This window comes from Sinocyclocheilus anshuiensis, unplaced genomic scaffold (genome assembly GCF_001515605.1).
Source record: "Sinocyclocheilus anshuiensis isolate Anshui unplaced genomic scaffold, SAMN03320099.WGS_v1.1 scaffold1685, whole genome shotgun sequence".
NCBI lineage: Eukaryota > Metazoa > Chordata > Actinopteri > Cypriniformes > Cyprinidae > Sinocyclocheilus > Sinocyclocheilus anshuiensis.
In genome coordinates this window covers 167710-191917 of record NW_015540951.1, presented here as the reverse complement: position 1 = coordinate 191917, position 24208 = coordinate 167710, and the positions used below count along the sequence as shown (strand labels likewise).

The 24208-nt window shown below is 39.3% G+C and overlaps 1 protein-coding gene across 1 annotated transcript in view; it reads left to right on the top strand.

The window, feature by feature from the left end:
* gart (phosphoribosylglycinamide formyltransferase) overlaps positions 1–24208 on the top strand; it is a 59110-nt gene that overhangs the window by 2613 nt on the left and 32289 nt on the right. The window contains exons 2-8 of the mRNA XM_016488131.1: positions 719–876; positions 1222–1317; positions 16387–16561; positions 18563–18674; positions 19460–19528; positions 19989–20114; positions 21243–21330. Coding sequence (XP_016343617.1) covers positions 719–876; positions 1222–1317; positions 16387–16561; positions 18563–18674; positions 19460–19528; positions 19989–20114; positions 21243–21330 — 824 coding nt within the window. The remainder of the gene's footprint in view (positions 1–718; positions 877–1221; positions 1318–16386; positions 16562–18562; positions 18675–19459; positions 19529–19988; positions 20115–21242; positions 21331–24208) is intronic.

Genomic DNA, 24208 nt, shown 5'->3' with positions numbered 1-24208 from the left:
TCATTTTTAAAAAAAGATTTATTTTATTTAATTTTTTTTTGTTTGTTTTTTTTACATTTCCTGAAAGTGGTAGTGGTTTCGGACATACAAGGTTTCCGCCCGACAGCGACGATAAGTAAATTTGTTGTTTTATCATCACGAAAACATAAGACTACCTTTGACCATGTGTTTCTACCTGACTTAAGCTCAAGTTTCACATTAGATGTGAGTACTACTTTTAATATAATATCCAGGTTTAATATTCCATTTGAAGCAATGCATGTTTGTGCAATTTTGCTATATTTCAGTACTTCAGTAGTGCTGATCAAAACTGTGCCGTGTATTAAAAAAAACAAGGTTGGGAAACACTGCCCTAGTAGCCACTCAGAATATTAGCTATTGGCTAGCAACCACATTGCAATTCTCTAGCAACTGCCTAGCAACACCCTAGCATCCACCCAGAACAACCTAGCAACTACTCACATTTTCTTCAGAAAATGTACGTAATGGAATATTTATTATTTAATATGATTTAGCTTATAGTATTTTTTTGTTTTTTTTAAAGAATTTATATTTTGGAATAGATAAATAAATTAACAATTATTTAATAAATTCTTTTGTTTTTTGGAACTACAAGTAAATAATCATTAGATTAAATTGTGCCATTTCTGTTGTCATGTTTGTAGACGAGATGTTAAATGTGGAATTGCCTGTATGTATTTTGATGTCTGTGATGTAGGTTTGGAGTGATAATGGCGGAGCGGGTGTTGGTCATCGGCAGTGGCGGACGGGAACATGCGCTAGCGTGGAAGTTAGCTCAGTCACCTCACGTTCAGCAGGTCCTTGTGGCTCCTGGTAATGCAGGAACCGCCAACAGCGGGAAGATCTCCAACTCCGGTGAGAGCGCTAGTCATCCAGCAGACCACAGGAGTATGAGCAGTGATTTTACAGCAACTACTCTAACACTGAGTTATTGATTAATCGATTGCCTATAAAATAAATGTAATTAAAAAATACAGGTATGAAATTTATATGAGATTATATTGTTTTATCCATGAACATAAGGCTACATATCATTTTTAGGTTCAACGGCTTGTACTTCTGTAATTAATAAAACTGTAGTTAATAAAACTAAATGAACAATAAGCATTAAAAAAAACCACACTTAATGCACATACAAACTTTTTGAGTACATGAAGGCATGTGATAATAATTTATAATATTTTATCTTTATTTTTCCAGCGGTGTCTGTGAACAATCACTCGATTTTAGCTCAGTATTGTAAAGATCATAATGTGGGGCTTGTGGTTGTTGGTCCAGAAGTTCCTCTGGCTGCTGGTAAGATGTTTGTCATTATCACACTGATTGATGAAAGACAGGAAATTGTGGCTTAATCAAAATAGATGATGCAAGACGTCTTTATGACATTAATGTATTTATTTTTACATATCACAGATAATCTGATTCATATTTGTGTGCAAACATCTGATGAACACCTGAAATGGCAAGTTGACAGTCTAAAGTTTCAAGAATATTACATTTATTAGGGCTGTGCAATTAATCACATGCGATTGTCATGCGCATCTCGTCAGTAAAGCCGGTTCCGTGATTGGTAGTAAATCGCCATCACCTGTTTTCAGATGGAGTGGCATTTACTATACAGAGCTGTGGTTCACTGACAATTAGGCAATATCGCGTTCATAATCGCAGATGAATCGCATTCGATTATGAACGCGATATTGCCTAATTGTCAGTGAACTACGGCTCTGTGTAGTAAATGCCACTCCATCTGAAAGCGGGGACATGATGCAGTTTTTGAGTAAAAAGGGCACACGCCGTGAAGGCGGGGATATCCCTTGACACAGACTTGCTAGAGCCAATCAGAATCAAGTGAAAAGTTTCCCTGTATTTGCATGCTAGTGGACTTGGTTGAAAACCCCGTGCTCTAAGAGGAGAAAGGAGAGCGGGGCCCAGGTAGTCGCTGAATGAGAATAAACATTATATTTATGATAGAAGACCATAAAGCAGTTCCAATCAGTGCTTACTATCGAGAGAACAAAGTTGAAAATGATATTTCAAGTGGTACAGTGCATTGTGAGTCTTATAGGGAAGCAAAGCACATACATATAAAACACAGCACATTCTGTTTGTATGTCCTGACATGAAGAAACGTGAATTTAAGGCTGTAGAGCCGTTGAGGCCATAATGCAGTGAGCGACTGTCTCGGTGCTTCAGAGAATAACCACACGAGGCTCAGCAGCAATAACCATGGTGAATATGAGATGTATATGCAGTAGGGGTGGGAATCTTTAGCCACCTCATGATCCGATCCAATTCCGATTCCGATTCTGGGAGTCACGATCCGATTCCAGAACAATTCTTGATCTACTCCCCCCCGTTATTAATTAATTAGTTTACCGACTTGAGAATCTTAAAATCCTTACATAAGTAATGAAGTAATTTTTAAAATAATTACAAATTGAAGAAAATTATTAAAACAGTTGTATGTTAAGAATTTTAAATATAACTTCAAAACATACAGGCAAATGATAAAGAGGAGCATATAAATATTACAAACAACAAACAGAGTGCTTTCAGTATTTAAGATTATCTGAACGTTTTCCATTCAAGAACTGTGAGTGATTTTTCTTCATCTTTATTGTTGTTTTTTACTATGACATCATAGACAGCGGGAGATAAGCTGCATTCACGCACGGATCTCTTTTGAAATATAAAAATCTTCCCACATAGTGATGTAAATATGTGGGGGCGTGTTAGAACGAGGCGTTTTAGGTAGGTGTGGCTGACTGAACTTTTATAAAGAATATCTCTTTGGATTTGAGACTTTAGTCTTTGCAACTTTACAGATCTTCTTTATGCACCAAGAGTTTGTAACACTCCAAAGAGAAAGGAAAAATTGAAATCGCATCATATGACCCCTTTAAGACATAACTGGTTGTGTTTACATTAATTTTGTGTCATAAAACCATTTTGAGAAGCAAGTGCATTAAAACTCTTAAGCCGGGCTCACACTACAGGATTTTTGGCTGGATTTTTCTGTCTCAGACAGATTTCCACAGTCTGCGACAAAATCGCCACGTGATTTCGTAATGTGAGCGACACAATGACAAGGTGGAACTAATCTAGCCAATCACAATGCAGATGGTATAAACATTTTATCATACATCTTTATGAACAGACACAAAGCCACAAATTAATCAAATCAACTAACTAGAAATAATTTTAACAAATGCATAGATTGTGTATATAATACCACGTTTCATTGTACTGTTTAATTACCTCCAACTCTTTCTGCTGCACTGACAATCCTTGTTGTCCACGTCTTCCAAGCCATTGTTTCTACCATATTCTCTTTTGTCATGGTTTCTTCTTTCTTTCGGATCAAATAACTGCACAGACCAATTAAAGGGTCAGTTGATCATCCATGCTTGAAGATATGGCCTATAATCGCTGTAATTTCTCGAGATAATTTATGTAAGAAAACTTATTTTTGCTGATAGTCGGGAACGCCTCTTCACTGAATGTTTTGTAGTGTGTGCACCTCTTTAGCGTTGTGTTGTGTAGTATGCACGCAGCTATGACAAGACAACGACAGATGAGAACAAATCTTGTTGCGTATTGTGAGCAACACAGTGATTTGGCTAGTCTTTCAATCCTGTAGTGTGAGCCTGGCTTTACACGGAGTCGCGCACAGACAGTGCTTTGACTATGTGTTTCTACCTGAATGCGCGAGCATTCTTCACAAACAAAGCGTGCGCCAGCATTTGAAATTGAAAGCAGCCTTCTGTTAGTGAGGTTCATATTTTAAATATGTAAGTCCACTGCATTCCAAACCACATAAATGATGACTTTGTAGAGCATTTGTAAGGAAAATACAGACGGGCGAGACCGCACACTTCAAGTGTAACATCAAACAAAGCGCGCGTCCTGTGCAATGAAGCCCGCGAATGTCCTTGTAATTCGCTTCAACCTTTCCGAACTTTATGAAAGATTATTTTATGGAAGGTTCGAGTGGTGTATGTGTGTGAGGAATTGGAAGCAAGCAGAATACTGGTGTTTTTAAAGCAAACTCTGGTTAAACATCTGGTTAAAAACTAAGCTCAGAATCGATTCTGAAATTCTCATAATCGATCCAGAATCGTTGGAGAGAGAATCGCGATGCATCGATGGATCGATTTTTTTTTTCTCCCACCCCTAATACGCAGGCGCTGATGCCATCATCCTCTGATGTAAGAGTCTATCGGACCTAGTGGAAACCCGCACCCTGGGCAAGAGGGGCTGTGCCTCCTATTGCTGCAGATGAATGTCAAGCATAACAGCCAAGTAATAGCAGTCGTAATGATAGAAATCTTACCTCGTCTAGCTTTCCTGAACTAAAAAGACCCGAGAAGCTAGTGAAGAAACGTCCAATTTGGCAAAAGTGCAGCCGAGCAAATTTCCCTGATAGATATACCCCTTGCCCATTCCCAGCAGGACACAATGCTTCTAGTGGAGTGGGAGCGTACCCCTATGGGGCAAACTGTATATTTTGCGTCATAAGCCAATGCTATCGCATCCACGATCCAGTGGGATAGCCTTTGTTTCAATACCGGTAGACCTTTAGTGTGACTGCCGTAACACACAAAGAGCTGTTCTGAGAGTCTGAGATTACTGGTGCGTTCGACATAGATGCGCAGGGCGCTGTGGCTGCGGATGGAAGTTTAATACAAGCGTGTGACGGAAATGTTATGCCCCTTACCATATTGTGATGCCTTGTCCCGGCACGACGAGACAAAAACATTAAAAGCCATTATAAACGAGGCATTTGTTGCATCCAGTGGGGACATAATACAAAAAGTACCGATAAGAATACCGTTAAAGTACCGAATCGATAAGCAGTATCGGTAAGAGTAGTAATACCGGTAAAACCTTAACAATACCCATCCCTACTTACACTGTCTTTTTACGTGTTGCATTGCATCGCGCCGCGTAAACATAAAACCATGTCTACATTTGTGATCGGAGAAATGACAAACTACAATCGCTACTCTACACTGCTCAAAATTTGCGTTTGAATCGTCAGTGGCAAATTCTTTAAATATAAAAATGTACTTACAGTCTGTGAGTCAGAACAGCCGGCATTGTAGTCTACTCTACCAGAATCAGGAAACAGTCCTCCATAAAATGCACTGGACACATCGGAATATTTGGGTTGAAGTGTTCTGGAACAGTGTTGTAAATACAACTTAACCACTGATTTCTAGTCGTGTCCTCTTTTGGAAGGCCAAACAAAGTAGTTTCGCTTTCACAATGAAACACAGCGTCACACACGGCCTAGAGTGAGCGGAGGCCGGTGGCTAGAGTGAGCAGTGGCCGGCGGCCTAGGGTGAGCGGAGGCCCGCTTGAGTGAGCGGCGGCGGGCGGGCTTGCGGCAACCACATGTGGCGACCCCAGGCTGGACTCCGCTTCGTCCACGGTGAAAGCTGTATTTCTGCTGAGGGAAGTTTTCCCCGTTCACCGGCTCGCTCTGGGTGAAAGCTGAGAGAGTTATCATTTGATTTCTGATTGGTGTTGAAAACACCTTAGGCACGTAGCCCTTCCTTGGCTTAAGAACGACTTTACAGTCATTAACACCAAAGCTCAGACAGGATTTGTTGACTGAAAGAGCATGTATATCCCTGATTCATTTGATAGAAGCGAGGCACTGTCTTGAGAAAGAGAGCACCTTGAGAGAGGCTGATTGTAGCGGCTCAAAAGGGAGGGGCGTGTTATGGCGTCCAGGACCAAAGTCCTAAGTGGGGATAGTGGTTGGGTGGGGAGGGTTAAGCCGCCTCATGCCGCGGAGAAATTTTATCACTAGATCGTTCTTGCCAACTGACTGCTTGTCGATATCGTTATGGAAAGCTGAAGTTGATAAAAGTATAGCGTGGAAGGCGCACGGCCGTCATCTAAGCACTCTTGTAAAAAGGACCGAATGGATGAGATTGAGCAGGTCGCTGGATCTATATTCTTTGAGCCGCACCAATTAGTGAAAACTTTCCATTTATGAGCATACAGGCGCCTGGTGGGACGGGGCTTTCGCTTCAGAAATGGTTCTCATCACTTGCTTAGGTAATAATGCTGGAGTGGGCGGGCTACGTTGAGCAGACATGCAAGTCCCACAGCGTCGGGTTGGGGTGCCAGATTAAGCCGTTTGCCTGGGAGAGAAGGTCCCTCCTTACAGGAATAGGCCATGGAGGGCTCGATAACATTCCGAGAAGGTCCGGGAACCAGGGTTGAGTGGGCCTTTGAGACACGCAGAACTGGTTCCTTCTCCTGTCTGATTCTGCACAGTACCTGATGTAGGATGTTTACTAGGGGAAAAGCATACTTGTGAGCTCTCGGCCAAGAGTGGGCGAGCACGTCCACTCCCAGAGTGGAGGGCTCAGTCATGGAAAAAACCTTGGACAATGAGTGTTCTACGCTGATGCGAAAAGATCCACCTCCGTTCGTCCGAATACATTCCAGATAATTTCCGCAGTCTGGGAGTCACTCTTTGCCTTGATAACATGTCCGCCCCGCAGTTCAGGCGGCCGGGGACATGGACAGTGCGAATCGACAAGAGAAACTGATCTGCCCATAACAGCACGCTTGTCGTGAGCGAGATAGGAGAGCGAGAACGGATGCCTCCCTGATGATTTATATATGCTACCACTGACATGTTGTCCGTGTGAATGAGAACATGCATGTGATGAACTTGAGCATAAAAACTCTCGAGCGCCAGGTGAACTGCTTTGAGCTCCAGGCAGTTTATGTGCCATTTTCTCTCCTCGACTTTCCAAATGCCGGACTCTGGGCGATGGTTGCAGAGGGCTCCCCAGCCTGTGCATGAAGCATCTGTCGTGATAACTTTCCCTTTCGCAAATCTGACCATGTGGGACACTTTGTGCGTAGAGAGCTGTATCAATCCAGGGGTTCATGGTCTCTAAACATCTGTGCATCACTAATACACGCACGCATCAAGCCCACGTGCCAGGCTGATACGGGCACAAGAGTCTTCAGCCATAGTTGAAACGGCCGCATCTGCAGCAGTCCCAAGCGGCACACCATTGAGGCAGCTGCCATCAGTCCCTGCACTCTCTGAAAGCATTTCAGGGGGTGTGACTTGCCCACTTTGAACGCCGCTAGCAAGTTCATGATGGCTCTCGAGTGCTCTGGTAGCAGGTGGGCTCGCATGGAGATAGAATTCTGACTAACACCCAGGAAAGGGATATTTTGCATGGGTTGCAGCTGGCTTTTTTGCATATTGATTGTGAGCCCTAGACATTGGAGGTGGCTGATGAGAAAACTCCTGTGATCACAAAGCTCGCTCACTGGGAGGGGAGAGGGCTGCGTTCATGCACTTGGTAAAAGTGCGTGGAGCTAAGGAGAGGCCAAAGGGGAGTACCTTTTGCTAGGGCGGGATTCAAACGATGTAGATCTAGAATAGGGCGAAGCCCACCGTCCTTTTTTGGAACAAAAAAACGGCAGCTTGAAAAACTGGTCTCTCGGTCCTTGGGAGGCACAATCTCCATGGCTCCTTTGACGAGGAGATTGTGTATTTCTGCTCTTAAAACTGGAGCATTTGAGGCTTGAACCTCCGACGTTACCACGCCATTGAACCGGGGTGGTCTGCATGCAAACTGAAGTGTGTAGCTGTTCATTATCGTGTTCAACACCCACTCTGAAATACCTGGTAGTATTATCCACGCCTCAGCGAACTGTGAAAGAGGCTTCAGCATGATAGGATCTGACAGCTCGCTGCTGAGTGAGGGGGCTGTGAAAAACGTGAGTGTGTGTGACAGCGGGAAGAGGGGAGAAACTCTTTTTGTGAATTTTTTTTATTTTTATTGCACAAACATGTGGAACAGACACAAAACAACATTCTTTGCCTTCGCGCGCCCGCAACGGGCAGGGAGGCGAGGTGAACAGGCTGAACATAGCTTCGTTTTCCTGCTGGGCTTCCTCCGGAGTCCATCAGGAATGCGGCTGGGCATTCTTGACTGGTTTCCCTGACTGGTGGGGTCTGTGCTGCTTAGGAGGCGGGTATCACTGGTGCCACAAATCCTTGGGGCGCACCGAAGGCTCTGGCTGAGGGTGGGGCTTTGGAGCTCTATCGACTCGCGGTCTAGAGGAAGAGCACTGAGCGGAGGAGCATGAACGCATGGGAGGGTGACCGGTGCGTTTCGGCATGGAGTGCTTTATCGCCCTTGATTGTTTTTGTGCTTCGGAGAATCACGCTGCAGGGCTTGAATTCCGTTTTGGAAAAGGGGGGGGGTGGGGAATTCCCCCTTTATGTGGGGGGGGGGGGGTTAGGGTTAATTTGGGTTAGGGTTAATTTGAGGGGGGAGTTAGGGTATTTGTTTTAAACTACAATTATCTAACCTAAATGTTTCGTCACCCAGTGTATTTGTGTTTTACAATTTATAATGTTGATTCATATTTATATTGTAAGGAAGATACTTAAAAATAACCTAGATTTCAAACTATGATTTGAATTTATTTTAACTAAAAAAGACAAGTGAACAGTCAGTAATAAAATAAGAATAGATAAATGACAAGCAATGGTACAAACAAATACAATGACAGGATACAACTAAAATTAACTGTGCTTTTAATTTTTTTCAGGTAGGTGTAACAGTAATATTCAGGTACAGAAATACCACAGAGAATAATCTGTTTAACTTTAAAATAACACAGGCTAGTCTTCAGTGTATAAATAAACATTAATGACAGACAGCAGCATGTTTATTTAGGTTGCTGTCCCTTTAAGACCTCGTACACGGATCTGTTACACATAGGTTTTGTTTCTCAACTGTTTACATTCTCTTAATAGCCACATTACAAGGAATCAGTAGAAATATGAGCAATCCCGCGCCGAAATTCAAGCCCTGCTCTGCGAGGGATTCAACCGAGCTGCCAAAAAGTCCTGAAGGACTGACGGGGGCGTTCAAAAGGACGGGCTTCTCTGCATCCTTCATATCCGTCAGCGTTAGCCATAGGTGCCTGTCCAGCACAACCAGGTTACCCATGGCACGGCCGATAGACGGCGCCGTCATCTTAGTGGCTCGCAGGGCGAGATCAGTGGTGCTGCGAAGCTCCCTGAAGATGTCTGGATCCGAGCCCTGTTCGTCCAGGCGCTTAAGCATCTTCGCCTGGAAGACTTGGAGGACAGTCATTGAGTGGGGGGCTGACGCTGCCTGGCCCGCTGCCATGTACACTTTTCTGGCGATATTAGTGGTGTGGCAGGGCTTGTTGGGGTGTACGGCAGCAGACTTCACCCTCAGCGATGAATAGCTGCACAGATCGGCGCCATCCACCGATTTCAGAAGTGCAGAGCTGGAGATGTGGGCAGGAGCCGAATATGGGGCATGCCACTTCTTGGATACTTCATCATCCACTTTGGGGAAGAATGGGGCAGGCCTTTGATAGGGTTGGGTATCGTTTGGGTTTGTTTCGATACCGGTGCCAAATCGATACTTTTAAAATGGTTCCGGTGCCTGAACCGATACGTATTTAAAAAAAATAAAAATAAATAAACACAAATTCCCCCCAAAAATGATAGATTGGCAATTAGCACTATAAACACATGATGTCTGTTTCATTCATACTGGACGCCAGAGGGCGCCCTCGCACAGAAAATCCACATATCCAGTCACAGAAGTAGAGAACTTATGACCCTCCAGGAAATATCTTATATGGACAAAAGGCATGGCTATTATATCTGTAACTGAGTAAACAGAACATATACACGTTTTGAATGATAAAACAAAGACAATAAACACTCGACTGCGACAATATAGTTTATCTGTGTTATTTAAGCCATCTCTGGTATTTTCATAATAATTAAGTATATTTATAATAGGGTGACCATACTTTAGTTTTCCAAAAAAAGGACAGTAGGGGGTGGGGTTCGTGGGCGGGGCTTCACCTAACAGTATATGTAGCAAGGTTTTTTTTGTTTGTATGCTTATTTTGTTTTTATAATACATAAAAACAAAACAAGTAGAAAGAATAGAAAAATAATAAGAATAAGGAGAAATGACTGACAAGACCATGCTGGAGTATTTGCTGCTGAACAGATCCTGAGCTCATTGACAAATATCTAATCTTGTTAGATGTGCTCCCTTTTCACAGAGTGCCTGTGATTGCGAAAGTGAAAGTAAACAGTGCAAACGCTCATTCAAAAATATTTAAATGCACCGCATCCTGAGAGCCAAGAGCTACCGGAGTCAGCTTTGACTGATCACAGGTCGAGAATAAGGAGAGATGACTGACAAGACCATGCTGGAGTATTTGCTGCTCAACAGATTCTGAGCTCATTGACAAATATCTGATCTTGTAAGATGTGCTCCCTTTACACAGAGTATGTGAGATCGCGAAATCGAAAGTGAGACTAAACTGCGCAAACGCTCGTTCAAAAATATTTAAATACACCGCATCCTGAGATGCGCCCCAATTATATACAATATTAGAATGTTTAAAGGAGTGGACATGAAAATCGTGGGAGAGAAACACATGTTGCGGGAGCAGGCGGCAATGGCCAGAGATTCAGCGGGAGTGGGATTAAGAAGACAGCCGAATCATTTTGGGCAATTAAGAAATCCATTTTTGTAGGTCCAAAAAGAGGACGTATTGACCTAATTTATAATCTATTGCTAATTGATGTATTCTTTTTAAAGTAGCAAGTAGCAACATATTTTCTCTCTGAAGAAGCCTCGTCAGATCACAAAAGGAAGCATTTGACTGGTGATGTGGAGTAAAAAAGTTATAAATGTTCTCTTTTGTTGGATAACAGGTTTATTAATGTGAATACAAGGGAGGTTTAGCTTTAGGCATTTTAATTTAAGCATGTTTAGCTTAGTTAACGGAAGGCTACCTGCTGCCATCAGAGCAAGTGTAATTACTGCATCCACATGCTCCTCGAATGCTCTCATTTCCCGATTTGTGCTTTTAAGTCAGAATGTGAAAACAACATGGACACTCTCGTTACTACAAATAACGAGATTTGTGTGTTGGATTTGTATTATTAGAGCTTTCCGACTCGAGTTCACGTGCATTTTCTCAGTCGGGAAATTATTTTTCACGTGCGGTGCCGGTGATAATGCTTCTTACGTCCGTTTCGGAGAAACAGGACAAATATTTCAATTGATCGCTCAGGCATGGCACCGAAATGAGGCACCGAAATCTGCGTTCTGATGCGGTTCTAGTACATACCGGTTACATAGGTACCGGTGCCATATTGGTACCGGGTTTCGGTACCCAACCCTAGCCTTTGAGGGCCTAGGCTAAAGAAACCACTCGTCCAGCCTGTTCCATTCGGGTTCGGTGGGAGGAGACCATTCTAGGTTGAGCTCTTCCACCGGCTTGGAAATGATGCGCAGCAGCTCTTGATCTACGTGACCAGGTTCATAGATCTCACTGCGATAAGAGACAGAGTCATCGCATCGCAGCATCACAGTTTTCTTTCTCGGGCACACCGAAAGAGATGAAGTCACTCACGCTCGACGGGGGCGGAACTGAGGTTCCGGATAATCCACCGGGGAGGGTTGATCTGGAGAACAGGAGGCACGTGGGCGTTGCACCGGCGTGAGCTCACTGCCAGCAGTGTTGGTTTCCACAACCAGTGGCCATTGCTTCTTTCTCTGCGGCTCCGGCGGAGCAAGGAGAAGGACGGTGGAAGGGGAGTAGACGCGTCACCGAGCACGAGGGCTATCCTCCTATAGAGAGTCCTGATACTCATGGCGTCGCAGTGAGGGCAGTTGGCCTCCTCAATGGTGCCTTCTGCGTGGGCGCGCCCAGGCAGAAGACGCTCCTGTCTTGATCATCAGGGAACCTCTAGAGGTCCCGAGCATGAAGAACAAAGTCTGAAAGACATACTTCAACTTCGTTCGAATGCTGAAGAGGACTGAAATATATCCACTTTTGCAATGACTCGACAATGGAGAGGCTTCCAAATAATTCAGGTGAAGGAGAAAGATTCTGAGGAAAATGGCGCCAAGCACTGCGTTATAAAGGGTGCCACGCCCCCTAATTTTCACACATATGTTCTTTTGGTTTTTGTTACTTTTTGTTATTGTATTTGTTTGTGCCATTGCTTGCCATTTATCTATTCTTATTCTTATTGTTTATTACTGACTGTTTACTTGTTATTTTAGTTAAGATAAATTCAATTTAGATTTAGAAATTTTTAATGATCTTCCTCACAATATAAATATGAATCAACAACATTATAAATTGTAAAACACAAATACACTGGGTGACGAAACATTTAGTTTGGATGACTGTAGTTTAAAAATATGTCTAAAAAATACCCTAACTCCCCCCTCAAATTAAAAAAATCCCCCCATAAGAGCCACCTAAAGGGGGAATTCCCCCCGTAATAGTTCCTGAGGGGAAAAATATTAATTCAGTTTACATCATGTGTTTCTAGCATTTTAATTTAGTTTGACATATTTATATCGTATATACCCAGTTACTTATTTAAAAAGTTAAATATGAATATAAGTATTAACAAAAGCATGAAAATAGAACAAAATACAAACAAAACACAAGTAATAGAACAAAAATAAATATAATAGTGCTGTCAATCAATTAAAAAAATAACTAATTCACTGCATATTTTTTCTTAAATGAACCGATTAATCGCACGTAACATTAATGTTTTGAAATATACTTTTATATTGCAGTAATTTCAGTCAATCTTCAAATTAATGTAGAAACAACAGACGTGTTTTGTTTAATAATTTTTTATATTAGTATATTTTAATGACATTTTTATATTAATGTTTAATGACATCTTTTTATGACTGAAGGAGAGTATCACTAATACCAATACTACTGATGCTTCTAGGATTTTTTTCCCCTGATGTTTAATCATTGACTATAGCCAGTCAACATTACAGTATAATTGAGAGCTATCAATTATAACATTTATTAGACTAAAAAATAACTTCTAATTTAAATGAACTTAAAACAATTTTCACATAAACCCATTATAATAAATGTCATTTTTACCTTTGCCCTTCAGCAAGTAGAAAATTAAATATATAGAAATTGATAGTTATCAAACACTAAATTCTAAATTAAAATAGATGAATCCTTAAAGCTACAAAAGTTATCGATTTCCTCTTTTTTTTCTTTGATCATAGCTGCTGGGTTATTAGGTTATTTTGTCTGCTTCAAGAGCTTCCGCTGCTGAACATGACCTGAATCTGACACACGCATTGTATTTTCTCACAACTCTACCTTTCCTGACGCACTTCAGGTCTTAAAGTCTCTAATGAGCTGACGAGTTGAATTCGGGGTGTTAGATGAGGGAGACAGTGGTCGGCTGCTCCAGGACAGTTTTGAAAACCACTGCATTTCAGAGACATGTTCTTAAATGTGACTCGTATAACAAAAACTTACATGCATGCACAGTTTTAAGGCAGCTTTAATTGCCTTTTTCGTAACTTCATGACTTAACTGACGATATAACTATGGCATTGCATGCTCGTAGTTTCTTTCATGCTTTAATATGAAATGATACAGGCTACAGTGCGCGTTGTTTTTACTAGCATATGGTCTGAAAACATCTCATCTGACCGCAGTTCACTGTTGTTCTACTGAAGCTCCCTCGCTCTTTTGACTAGCTCCTGGCACTGAGAAGAAGTTGGAGTGCGTGTTCTACTGAAGCTCTCACGGTCGTTTGACTAGCGCCTGGCGCTGAGAAGTAGTTGGAGTGCGTGTCTCCCGTTTGATGTGGTCGTAAAGACATGCGTCTAAATAAACCCAATTCTTGTCAAGAAAAAAAGAGACCGAAGCAGTAGTTGTGAGTTGGGTGGGGAACCTTAGCTCTACCCCTGGGTAAAAATATTTTTAACACGTTAAACTGAAATAATTAGTCACCTGTGTTGACACGCTAATTTTGACAGCACTAAAATATAAATGAAATAAAATATACTATAAAAACAATACTTATAGGGTCATTCTGTGTCTAATCAAACAAAATTCAGAAACTTCCCTGGCTCAAATTGTTTTTTTGTCAATATTATTTTTCTGAAGAAAGATAAACATGTATAGTGATGAAAGCCAATATATTAAATGTCATGGATGTATATTTACTGAGTAATCCAATATTTTGTAGAGGGGGGTCAAACTGAAAATTTTGACCTGAGATTCGGAGCCAGATTACAGACGGGTAAAAATTACTTTAGAAAGATTGCAGCATCATTGTTATTTTTACACACAGATTGGTATGTCTATTACTAAAATCTGTAGAATTTAGCAATCTTTGTTGCATTATGTACCAATGGTGACCATTCAAAAATGGGAAAAACGCACTTTTCAAGTTTTGTTTTTTTCTACAAAGTTTACATGCCTGTAACAAATTAATACATGAAGTATTAAAGATTAGGGGTTGACCGATATGTGTTTTTCAAGGCCGATACCGATTATTACAGAAAAAATTAAGGAGCACCTTCTGATCAATAATCAAACATTCTGATCAAAAATTAGCCTTCCTAATATGAGGTGAAGTGATTTACAGGGGCGTTTTCTTTTTACCTTTGCAATGGCATCATTTTCGTCTGTAAAATTCAAAAATTTATGTTTATAAGCTTTTTAAAATGTCTATTTTAAACAATATAATAAGAAGTAGAATAAGACATATGTTACCAATCGTGAAATTAGTATTAATGAAAAATTAATTTGTACTACAGAGGTGGCACAAGAACACAAAAGTGGCTTGTAGGTACATTTTCAGACATTCAATGAGGCTCAGAGGTGGCATGAGTGCAATCGCGTCATACAGTAAATTCCATTTATATGACTGGATTCCGCGATTCCGTCCGCGTTTTCCGCATCGCGGAAATCATAGATAATATTGAGGTGTTTTGCAACTTCAGTGCAACGTTAGTGGATTGGGATCTATTGCAACTTAAGCAACATCTGCTGCTGCCTTACCTTTGAGAGACAACTGATGCGTGATCACTGAAGCAGCTCCAGTTAGCAAGCGCTTTTGGAGTGAGAGTGAATTCCACATTGATTGGTCGGACTCATGACTCCCAACAAATCAGATGAGCCGTGGGCGGAAACTGCTTTAGGCCACATAGTGGTGAGTTCTGACAGGCTGCATCAGAGCCAAATAGCGCGTTTCAAAATTAAGTTATTTTATCGGCGAATCGGTTTTGAAAATGACCGAGACCGATAATCATAAAAATGCTTAATATCGGCGCCGATAATCGGTCGACCCCTATTAAAGATATCGTAATGCCTTTTGGGTGGCTTAACAAACTTTGCTTTTGGCGTCTTGAATTTTAAAGCCCTATATGGTTCAATTCCAGCGTTATTGGAATCTCAATATGGCTCCAGGTGTAAATTGTTAAATGTACACATTTTCAGTGGTTAAAAACCAAATGTGGGTCACTGTGCATACAGATAATACTTTATTTCTTCTAAAGAGGAATGTCTGAACAACAAATAGTGTTGAAACTAGAAATGTATATTGTTTCCCTCTATCAAAACAATTGCATAGAACATACCTGTCCGAGTGCCATAAATATTTGTTTTCCAAAGTTTGCGTGACAATGTCAAGAAGTATTATCTCAATATTGTTTTAGATTCTGGTTCTTAATAAACTTATCTTTTGGAATCTTCATTTTCAAGGCCCTATATCGTTCAGTCCCAGAGAAATGGGGAGCCCAATGCAGAATGTTTTCAGTGGTCAAAAACCAAATGTTGGTAACTTTGTATACAAGTGGTTAGGGCTGTAAAATCGATTAATCGCAATTAATCACTTCCAAACTAAAACTATGCGTATACATAATATATGCATGGGTACTGTGTATAATTATATGTAACAAGATACATTTCTAGTTTCAACATTATTTGTTCTACTTGTTTAACTTCCCCTTTAAAAGAAAAAAAAAAGTATCATCTTTATGTAAAGTGACCCACATTTTGTTTTTGACCACTGAAAATGTGTACACTTCAACAATTTACTCTTGAAGTGGCATTTATGTCCCCATATCTCTGGGACTGAACTATATAGGGCCTTGAGAATCAAATATAATATTATTAAACAACTTTATAATAAAATAATTTACAAATTGCTTGTTAATTTAGTTAGACTTACCTGCAGCATCTAAAACCTTACTTGCCAAATGTTAAAATTATTTTCATTTAAATATAACATTTATGATTTGCAATGTAAGTGAATCTAATCTTTTGATAATGATTAGCAGATGTTTGTGCACAAACATGACACTTAAACAGGAGCACTTTCTGGATGATGCTCTCTAGTAGGTGTAAATGCACACACACATACAAACAAACAAACAAACACACACATATATATATATATATATATATATATAAGTATATATGCTAACTGTGATTGTCTCTCAGGTATAGTGGATGACCTTACTGCCGCTGGTGTGACATGTTTCGGCCCGTCTGCGAAGGCGGCACAGCTGGAGGCCAGTAAGAGTTTCTCCAAATCCTTCATGGACCGTCACAACATTCCCACAGCACGCTGGAGCTCCTTCACTGACCCGCAGGACGCCTGCAAATACATTCAAGAGTAAACATCTACAACATGCACTAAATACAGCTCTGGAAAAAAATGAAGAGACCACTGCAAAATTATCAGTTTCTCTGGTTTCAGTTACAAATAATGCAGTTGCATATAACACAGATTATGTAGAAATGACAGAAATAGAAAAACAAAACAAACAAATACACAATGTAAATTAGTGATAGTGTTGATTAAACAAATAAGTTTTAAGCTTTGATTTGAATTCACTGAAAGAGGTGACTGTTCTGAGTGCCAGGGGAAGTGAATTCCAAAGTTTGGGTGCTGTAACAGAGAAGGACCTGCCGCCCATTGAAGATAGGCGTAACCTAGGTACACAAAGAAGTTCAGAATTAGAAGACCGGAGTGCGCGAGAAGGTATATAAGAAGAAAGTAGGTCGGAAAGATAGGAGGGAGCAAGACCTTTGAGTGCCTTAAAGGTGAGCAGAAGAATTTTGTATTGCACACGAATAGATACAGGCAACCAATGAAGATTAAATAGAATAGGGGTGATGTGAGCAGATTTTTTTGTGGAAGTTAATAATCTGGCAGCAGAATTTTGAATGTACTGCAGACGAACGATGGAGTGAGCTGGTAAGCCAGAGAAAAGAGCATTACAATAGTCAAGGCGAGTGGTAATAAATGCATGCACTAATGATTCCGCATCTTTTCTACTGAGGAAAGGAAGAAGTTGCGCAATTCGACGTAGTTGAAAAAAAGCAGCTTTGGAGAGTTTGCTAATGTGGTCATCCAAGGTCAGTGATGGGTCTAGAATGATACCTAAGTTTCTAACAGTAGCCGATGGGGAAAATAGAAATAGCGTCAAGGTCAAAGCTAGAAGCATAAATTTTATTTTTTATTAATATTTATAGGTATGTTTTTGAGTAAAATAAACATTTTTGTTTTATTTTATAAACTACTGGCCAAATTTCTCCCAAATAAACATTTAGATAATTTATTTGCAGAAAATGACTACTGGTAAAAATAACAAAAAAAATAGTGTGTTCAGACTTCAAATAATGAAGCACCCCCAGATCATCACCGATCCTCTACCAAATTTCACAGTGGGTGCGAGACACTGTGGCTTGTAGGCCTCTCCAGGTCTCTGTCTAACCATTAGATGACCAGGTGTTGGGCAAAGCTGAAAATTGGACTCATCAGAGGAGATGACCTTATTCCAGTCCTCCACAGTCCAGTCCTTATGGTCTTTTGCAAACCTCAGCCTGGCTCTTCTTTGCTTCTCATTGATGAAGGGCTTTTTCTAGCTTTGCACGGCTCCAGCTCTGCCCCAGGAGCCTGTTTCGAACCGTTCTTGTCATGCACTTCACCCCAGCTGCCATTTGCTATTCTTTATGTAGGTCACTTGATGTCATCCTATGGTTGTTGAGTGACGTTCGAATGAGTCGGTGGTCATTGGAGAGTCATTTTCACCCTCTGTCCATCTGAAGCTTTGTTGTCCCCAATGTCTGCAGCTTGACCTTGTTCTTATGAACCGCTGTCTTTGAAATTTTAAGGATGGAAGCAACCTGACGTTCACTGTATCCCTCTACCAGTAAAGCCATAATTGAACCCTTCTTTTCCTGACTCAAAACATTCCTCTTTTGTCATGGTCAATAGTTATTATTTGATTCCAATTACTTTTGAGGTACTACTAGCACCATCCGGCTGGTCCTATTGCAAAAGGATAGTGATGACCACAGCAGTGGTTTTTATACTTTTCCTCATTAAATAAGATTTGGTTGAGGTGATCACCTAATCAGTCCTTCATTAAGCAGAATGAGGTTTGCCTGTGTTGGAATTCAACAAACACTGGAATACAATGGCTGCCATACATGTAGAGATGCTGATTTCAGAAAAATGTGGAGTGATCTCTTAATTTTTTCCAGAGCTGTATATGAGGCAAACACTTTCTCTGTGGCAGCAAATGAATGCAACTTATAATAAATGTACATTTTAAGATGCATCTAAAAATCAAGTTTGCTGATGTATCATTTTATTTGATTTTTTCAGCGCTGAGTTTCCCGCTCTGGTGGTGAAGGCCAGCGGTCTGGCTGCTGGGAAGGGTGTTGTAGTCGCTCGGGATAAAGATGAGGCCCGAAAAGCCGTTCTGGACATCATGAAAGTCAGTCGCTGCGGCATCAGCGTCTCACTAATGGTTATATTTTCACAGCGGTTCTATTTGTTTGTCTTTGAAACATTCAAGGACACATTTCATTCTTTCACTGTTCATGAAGTAACTAACTTAGTCAAAGCGCTCCAAACACAGCTCACTGAGGACACATGCTGGTCAAAAGTAAAAACCATTTCAGTCAAATCTTGCATTAGAAATTGCTGCTGTGAAATTCTTAAATATACAGTTTGAATTTTTTCTTAACATGTAGCAATTTGTGTGCATTAAGTGACACTTTGATTATATAAATATGTAAATAAAAATTATATTTAACATAAATGATAAAATGAGTATTGTATTTATACAATTATTCGAATAAAAATATTTATTTATTTAATCATTCAAAAGCTGTTGTTAAAGTCACTTCGCTCACCAAGGCTGCATTTATTTGATCAAAATAATGTCAAAATACTATTACATTTTAATATAGGTGTTTTCTCTGTGAATAAATTGTGAAATGTAATCTATTCCTGCGATCAAAGCTGAATTTTCAGCATCATTACTCCAGTCTTCAGTGTCACATGATCCTTTAGAAGTCATTCTAATATTTTGATATGCTGCTCAAGAAACATTTCTGATTGTTATCAATGTTGAAAACCGTTGTACTGCTTCATATTTTTGTGGAATCTGTGATACATTTTATTTTTTATGATTCTTTGATGAATAGAAAGTTAGAATAGAAAACATAAATTTCTTTGCTAAATAAAAGTATTAACATATTTTTCTTGATGTTTCAGGATAAGGCGTTTGGTTCTGCTGGTGAGACTGTGGTGGTTGAGGAGCAACTGGAAGGAGAGGAAGTCTCTGTAAGTACTTCCTGGTGTTATTGAGCATCCCGGGTAATCAGATTAATTATTATTATAAATTCTTTAGGGTGCTAAGTAGGGCTGCACGATAAATCGCATGCGATATTTAACGCGCATCTTGTCAGAAAGCCGGTTCTGTAATCAGCGGTAAATCTCCATCACCTGCGGGCTTTCACATTGAGCAGCATTAACTACACAGAGCCGTTGTTCACTGATGTAGGAAACTTTTTCCTCGTCGAAGCAGAGACCAGGAGACTCTTGGGTATCTTCAGCAGAGTTCTTTATTGAGAACGCGCTGCGTGGCGCTGCAGTCATCAAAAGTCTGACTGTAATGTGAAAGCTCGCACGTGATGGAGATTTACTGCTGATTACAGAACCGGCTTTTCTGACAAGATGCGCATTAAATATCACATGCGATATATCATGCAGCCCTAGTGCTAAGCCTCTCGTCTGTTCTCAGTGTCTGTGCTTCAGTGACGGCATCACAGTGTCACCGATGCCACCGGCACAAGATCACAAGCGTCTGCTGGATGGAGACCAGGGTCCAAACACGGGCGGGATGGGCGCGTACTGCCCCACACCACAGGTCAACAGATCCCCATATATCTCATGGATAATTACATGATACTCTTCAGAGAATACCATAGTACTGCCTATGGTATTTTGGTATCACTTAATGAGCATTTTATCATTTCATTTGAGAAAAACTTCCGTCAGATACACACAGAAACTCGAAGATCTTCACAACAACACATCATAATAAATGTTTGGTTAAATTGTGACTGAAATATATTATATATTATAAATAATATTACAAATAAATTGTAATATATCCTTCTCAATTAATAATCTTTTTTGTTTATAAATAAATCATATTCTAAATATAATATATGCTTCTCAAATAGTATTAGTAATGGTATTAAAACTATATTTCAACTTATTTTTTAAATATTTTTTAATTTTGCATTTGTATTTTTTTTGAAATTGTAAAACTTTAAATCTAAATATTTTCATAAATTATGCTTCTCGATTAATAATAATAATAATAGTAATAATAGCAATAATAATACAATTATTAAAAACTTAAAAAAAAATATTTAACCTTATTTTTAAACTTAATTATTACACTTATTTTTTAAAGAATATCACATAATATGTTAATTTTAACTGCAAACCTCTGTTGTGCAGCACTTTGTTTGGCAAAAAAATAAAAGGAATTGTTACATTTCCATTTGATTAAATTGATCATGTTTATGCCTTCACTGTTTTTGATAATACATTTCTATTAAATCAAAAATTCATTATTAAAATGTAATTAAACCAGTAAAACAGTATCCAGAGATATTAAAATAATAATAAAAAAAGGAATTTAGAAAAAATAAAATTGATTTCATGGGGCCCTAAAATTTTATGTTTGCTAAACTTTTAACAAATTGTTAATCAATTGTAATAAATGTAATACGTTTCATTATTTAAATTAATTTGACATGCTTTTTTATTACTAAATTACTTTTAATTTGGGAAGAAATTAAACAGATTTCATAGGGCCCTATATTTTGATGATTTTATTTTTGATAATTTAACCATTACAATGAAATACAGAAAAATTCTAACAAAAAAAAGTAAAAAGAATTTGGTTAGAAATAAAACAGATTTCATAGGGCCCTGTATTTTGATGATGTTATTAAAGTGTGAATGATGTCTGTGTGTGAAGGTGTCAGAGGAAGTGTTGCAGGAGATCAAGAGGTCTGTTCTGCAGAAGACTGTGGATGGCATGAGAGAGGAGGGAACACCATATGTGGGTGAGTTTGACAAACAGACACTACTAGCACCATTAACCTCAGTTTAATCCTATAAAGCCTGCAGTAGCATATTTGATAGGCATCTAAATGATCAACATGATCTGTCTTTGCTGTTAAACCTGTTGCACACAGTCTGCTGACTCTGCTTTATTCCTTCTGTCATCTAATTGGTAGTTAAGACTTTTTTTTTTGCAAGTAAAAGGGCCTTTAGTATAGCTGTAGAAATATCCACCTTCAACTCGTGCATCATTTGTCTTTTTGCTATGAAATCTGATTTTTAAAAAGTGAACAAATAACTAATATTGTTAGTAATACTTACTGGACTGAAGCAGCTTAGCTTTACTTGATTATTAGGGGTGGGACAATAAATCGATGTGCCGATGTATCGCGATATTTCCGTCCGCGAGACGTTATTGATACTCTGGCACCAAGTATCGATTTTTTTTAAACATACAAAAGATCTAAAATCATACCTAATTAAAATAAATAAAGAGAAAGAAAGAAGCGGAAAAACAATTATTTTCAACTCTCAGTCTGACCCTCTGTCTAAAAATTATCTGTTTTAAGTGGGCGGTTCCTTTAAGGCTTTTCAGGAAATGGTCACCATTTTGATTGGCTAACATTTGAAACAGTATAAACGCCCCCTCACTATTGCATGTAAGTGTTTTGAAAACATTATGGTCCCACTTTATATTAAGTGGCCCTAATACCTGTGTACTTGCATAGTAACTAGATGTGTACGTAGTATGTAACCACAGTGTAAGTACACATTGGTACATAGTATCTACAGCTGTAATATTTTTGTAACTACACACATGTAACAACTCTCCGAATGGTTTGTGTAAGTACAAATGTGTAACAGGACATATATATAACTACATTTTGTAACTACAATATGTATAAGAGTAATTGGAACAATTTGATCCAGGGGGTGGAGATGGGTAGGTTTAGGGATATGTAAAGTGAGAGGACTTGGATCTCAAGTTGGTGGAGTTGGTGCACCACTGTAATACCAGTGTACTTACATGGTAACTCCTCAGGAACTGTCCACTTAATATAAAGTGTAACATTCTGGACACCAACCACAATTTATATGTAAAGCCTAGCTTACGGGCCGCTGCTGTGTAACATTACAGTGATTACATGGTAAATCCATAGGAATTGTTTACTTAATATTAAGTGTAACACTTTCTTTACCAAAAAGTGCTGTTAGTCTTGTTGCACATTTGTACTTTCATTACCAAATAGTGTTGTTACCAATGTCCTGTTACACATTTGTATTTACACATACAATTCAGTGGGTTGTTACATATGTGTAGTTACACAAACATTACAGCTGTAGATACTATGTACCAATGTGTACTTACACTGTGGTTACATACTACGTACACATCTAGTTACTATGTAAGTACACAGGTATTTGGGCCACTTAATATAAAGTGGGACCCATTATTCATATAAAACCGTCATTTACAGACAAAACATTATGAAATTGTTTACTTAGAGTTTGTTGCAGCTGCTGTCAGATCCAGTACAGCTGCCTGTTTCATCTTTCAATAAAAGTTTCTTTGCAAAATCTCCATTGCACTGTGCCTCATTTACAAAACAATCTGCAGTTAAATGCTCCAAAAAAAAACAAAAAAAACCCATAATCCTCCGATGTGATCCAGGATGCCATTATGCCATTAAAATAAACCATCCACTTGTTTCTGATGCTGGGATCCATCTGAAGTCTGTACAGAGAAGCAAATGAGCTGTTTAAACCGCATCAAACCCAACGTTCTTTCACTCTTCCATTTATCAGCACACTCTTGCACGTGGAAAATGTCAGACACTGTGCATCTGTATACTGTATTCAGTGTAGACAGCATCAGTGATTTATAATGGGTTTTATTTTCTAATAATGAAATTAAATAAACAGTGTTTTTAGGTGCAGTAGGTCTATTTAACAGTTGTGTTCAAGTAAGAGATAAAATAGAAATTGAATAAAGTAATCAAAATATAAAAGTAAAGCACAGCATAGTCTTCTATATTACTTATTAAACCTACTAATATTAGTCGGTCAAGATCAGGGAGTAATTTTCTCTTTTTCTTTTATTGTTTGATTAAAATTATAGGCACAGACAGCAGCAGGAATATGAGCCAACTGTCACTTTAAGAGCTACATGGATCCAATTTATTGATACACATGCGTTTTCTTTCTCATCTGTTTACATTCACTTCAGTCATAAGACGGGGATTTTAACATAATTGTGTGTGTATTTGAACGCTGAAGCACAATAACTTGTGAAAGAGATCTGAATTCGCGCTCACATATGCTGTCTGAGCGAGGCGGCTTTCAGTGCATGCGCATCGGGTGTGTGATAGCGTGCGAGTACTGCGTGAGTTCTTTTTCAAGATTTATTGCGCTTAATAACACTTTTTAACATCAAGCACGTCACACACTTTATTTTCTCATTCATGCATGTTTCTTATCCATTCTCTAAATTGGCTATAACTTTAAGCAGTCCTGCACTGTGCAGGCATATAAAGTTTGGTGTGGCCAGTGTTTATGCAGGGAGCTGAAGCAGAGCGTTGCACACACACGGACTACATTTACATGGACATCAGTAATCTAATTATTTACCTTATTCTAAATAAGCCAATATTATGATTATGGTGTTTACATTAGTTGCTTTTAGAATATTCCTTTCATGTTCCCGTTTTACATGTTATAGTACATAGTAGAGCCCGACCGATATATCATTCGGCCGATATGAGCCTGTCGCCGATATATCGGTATCGGCGAATATGCCACCGATATGACATTTTTTTTACAGAACATATAGCGCAGATAAAATGCTTGAAATGGTGTAATTACTTAGTTTGTCCAGCAGAG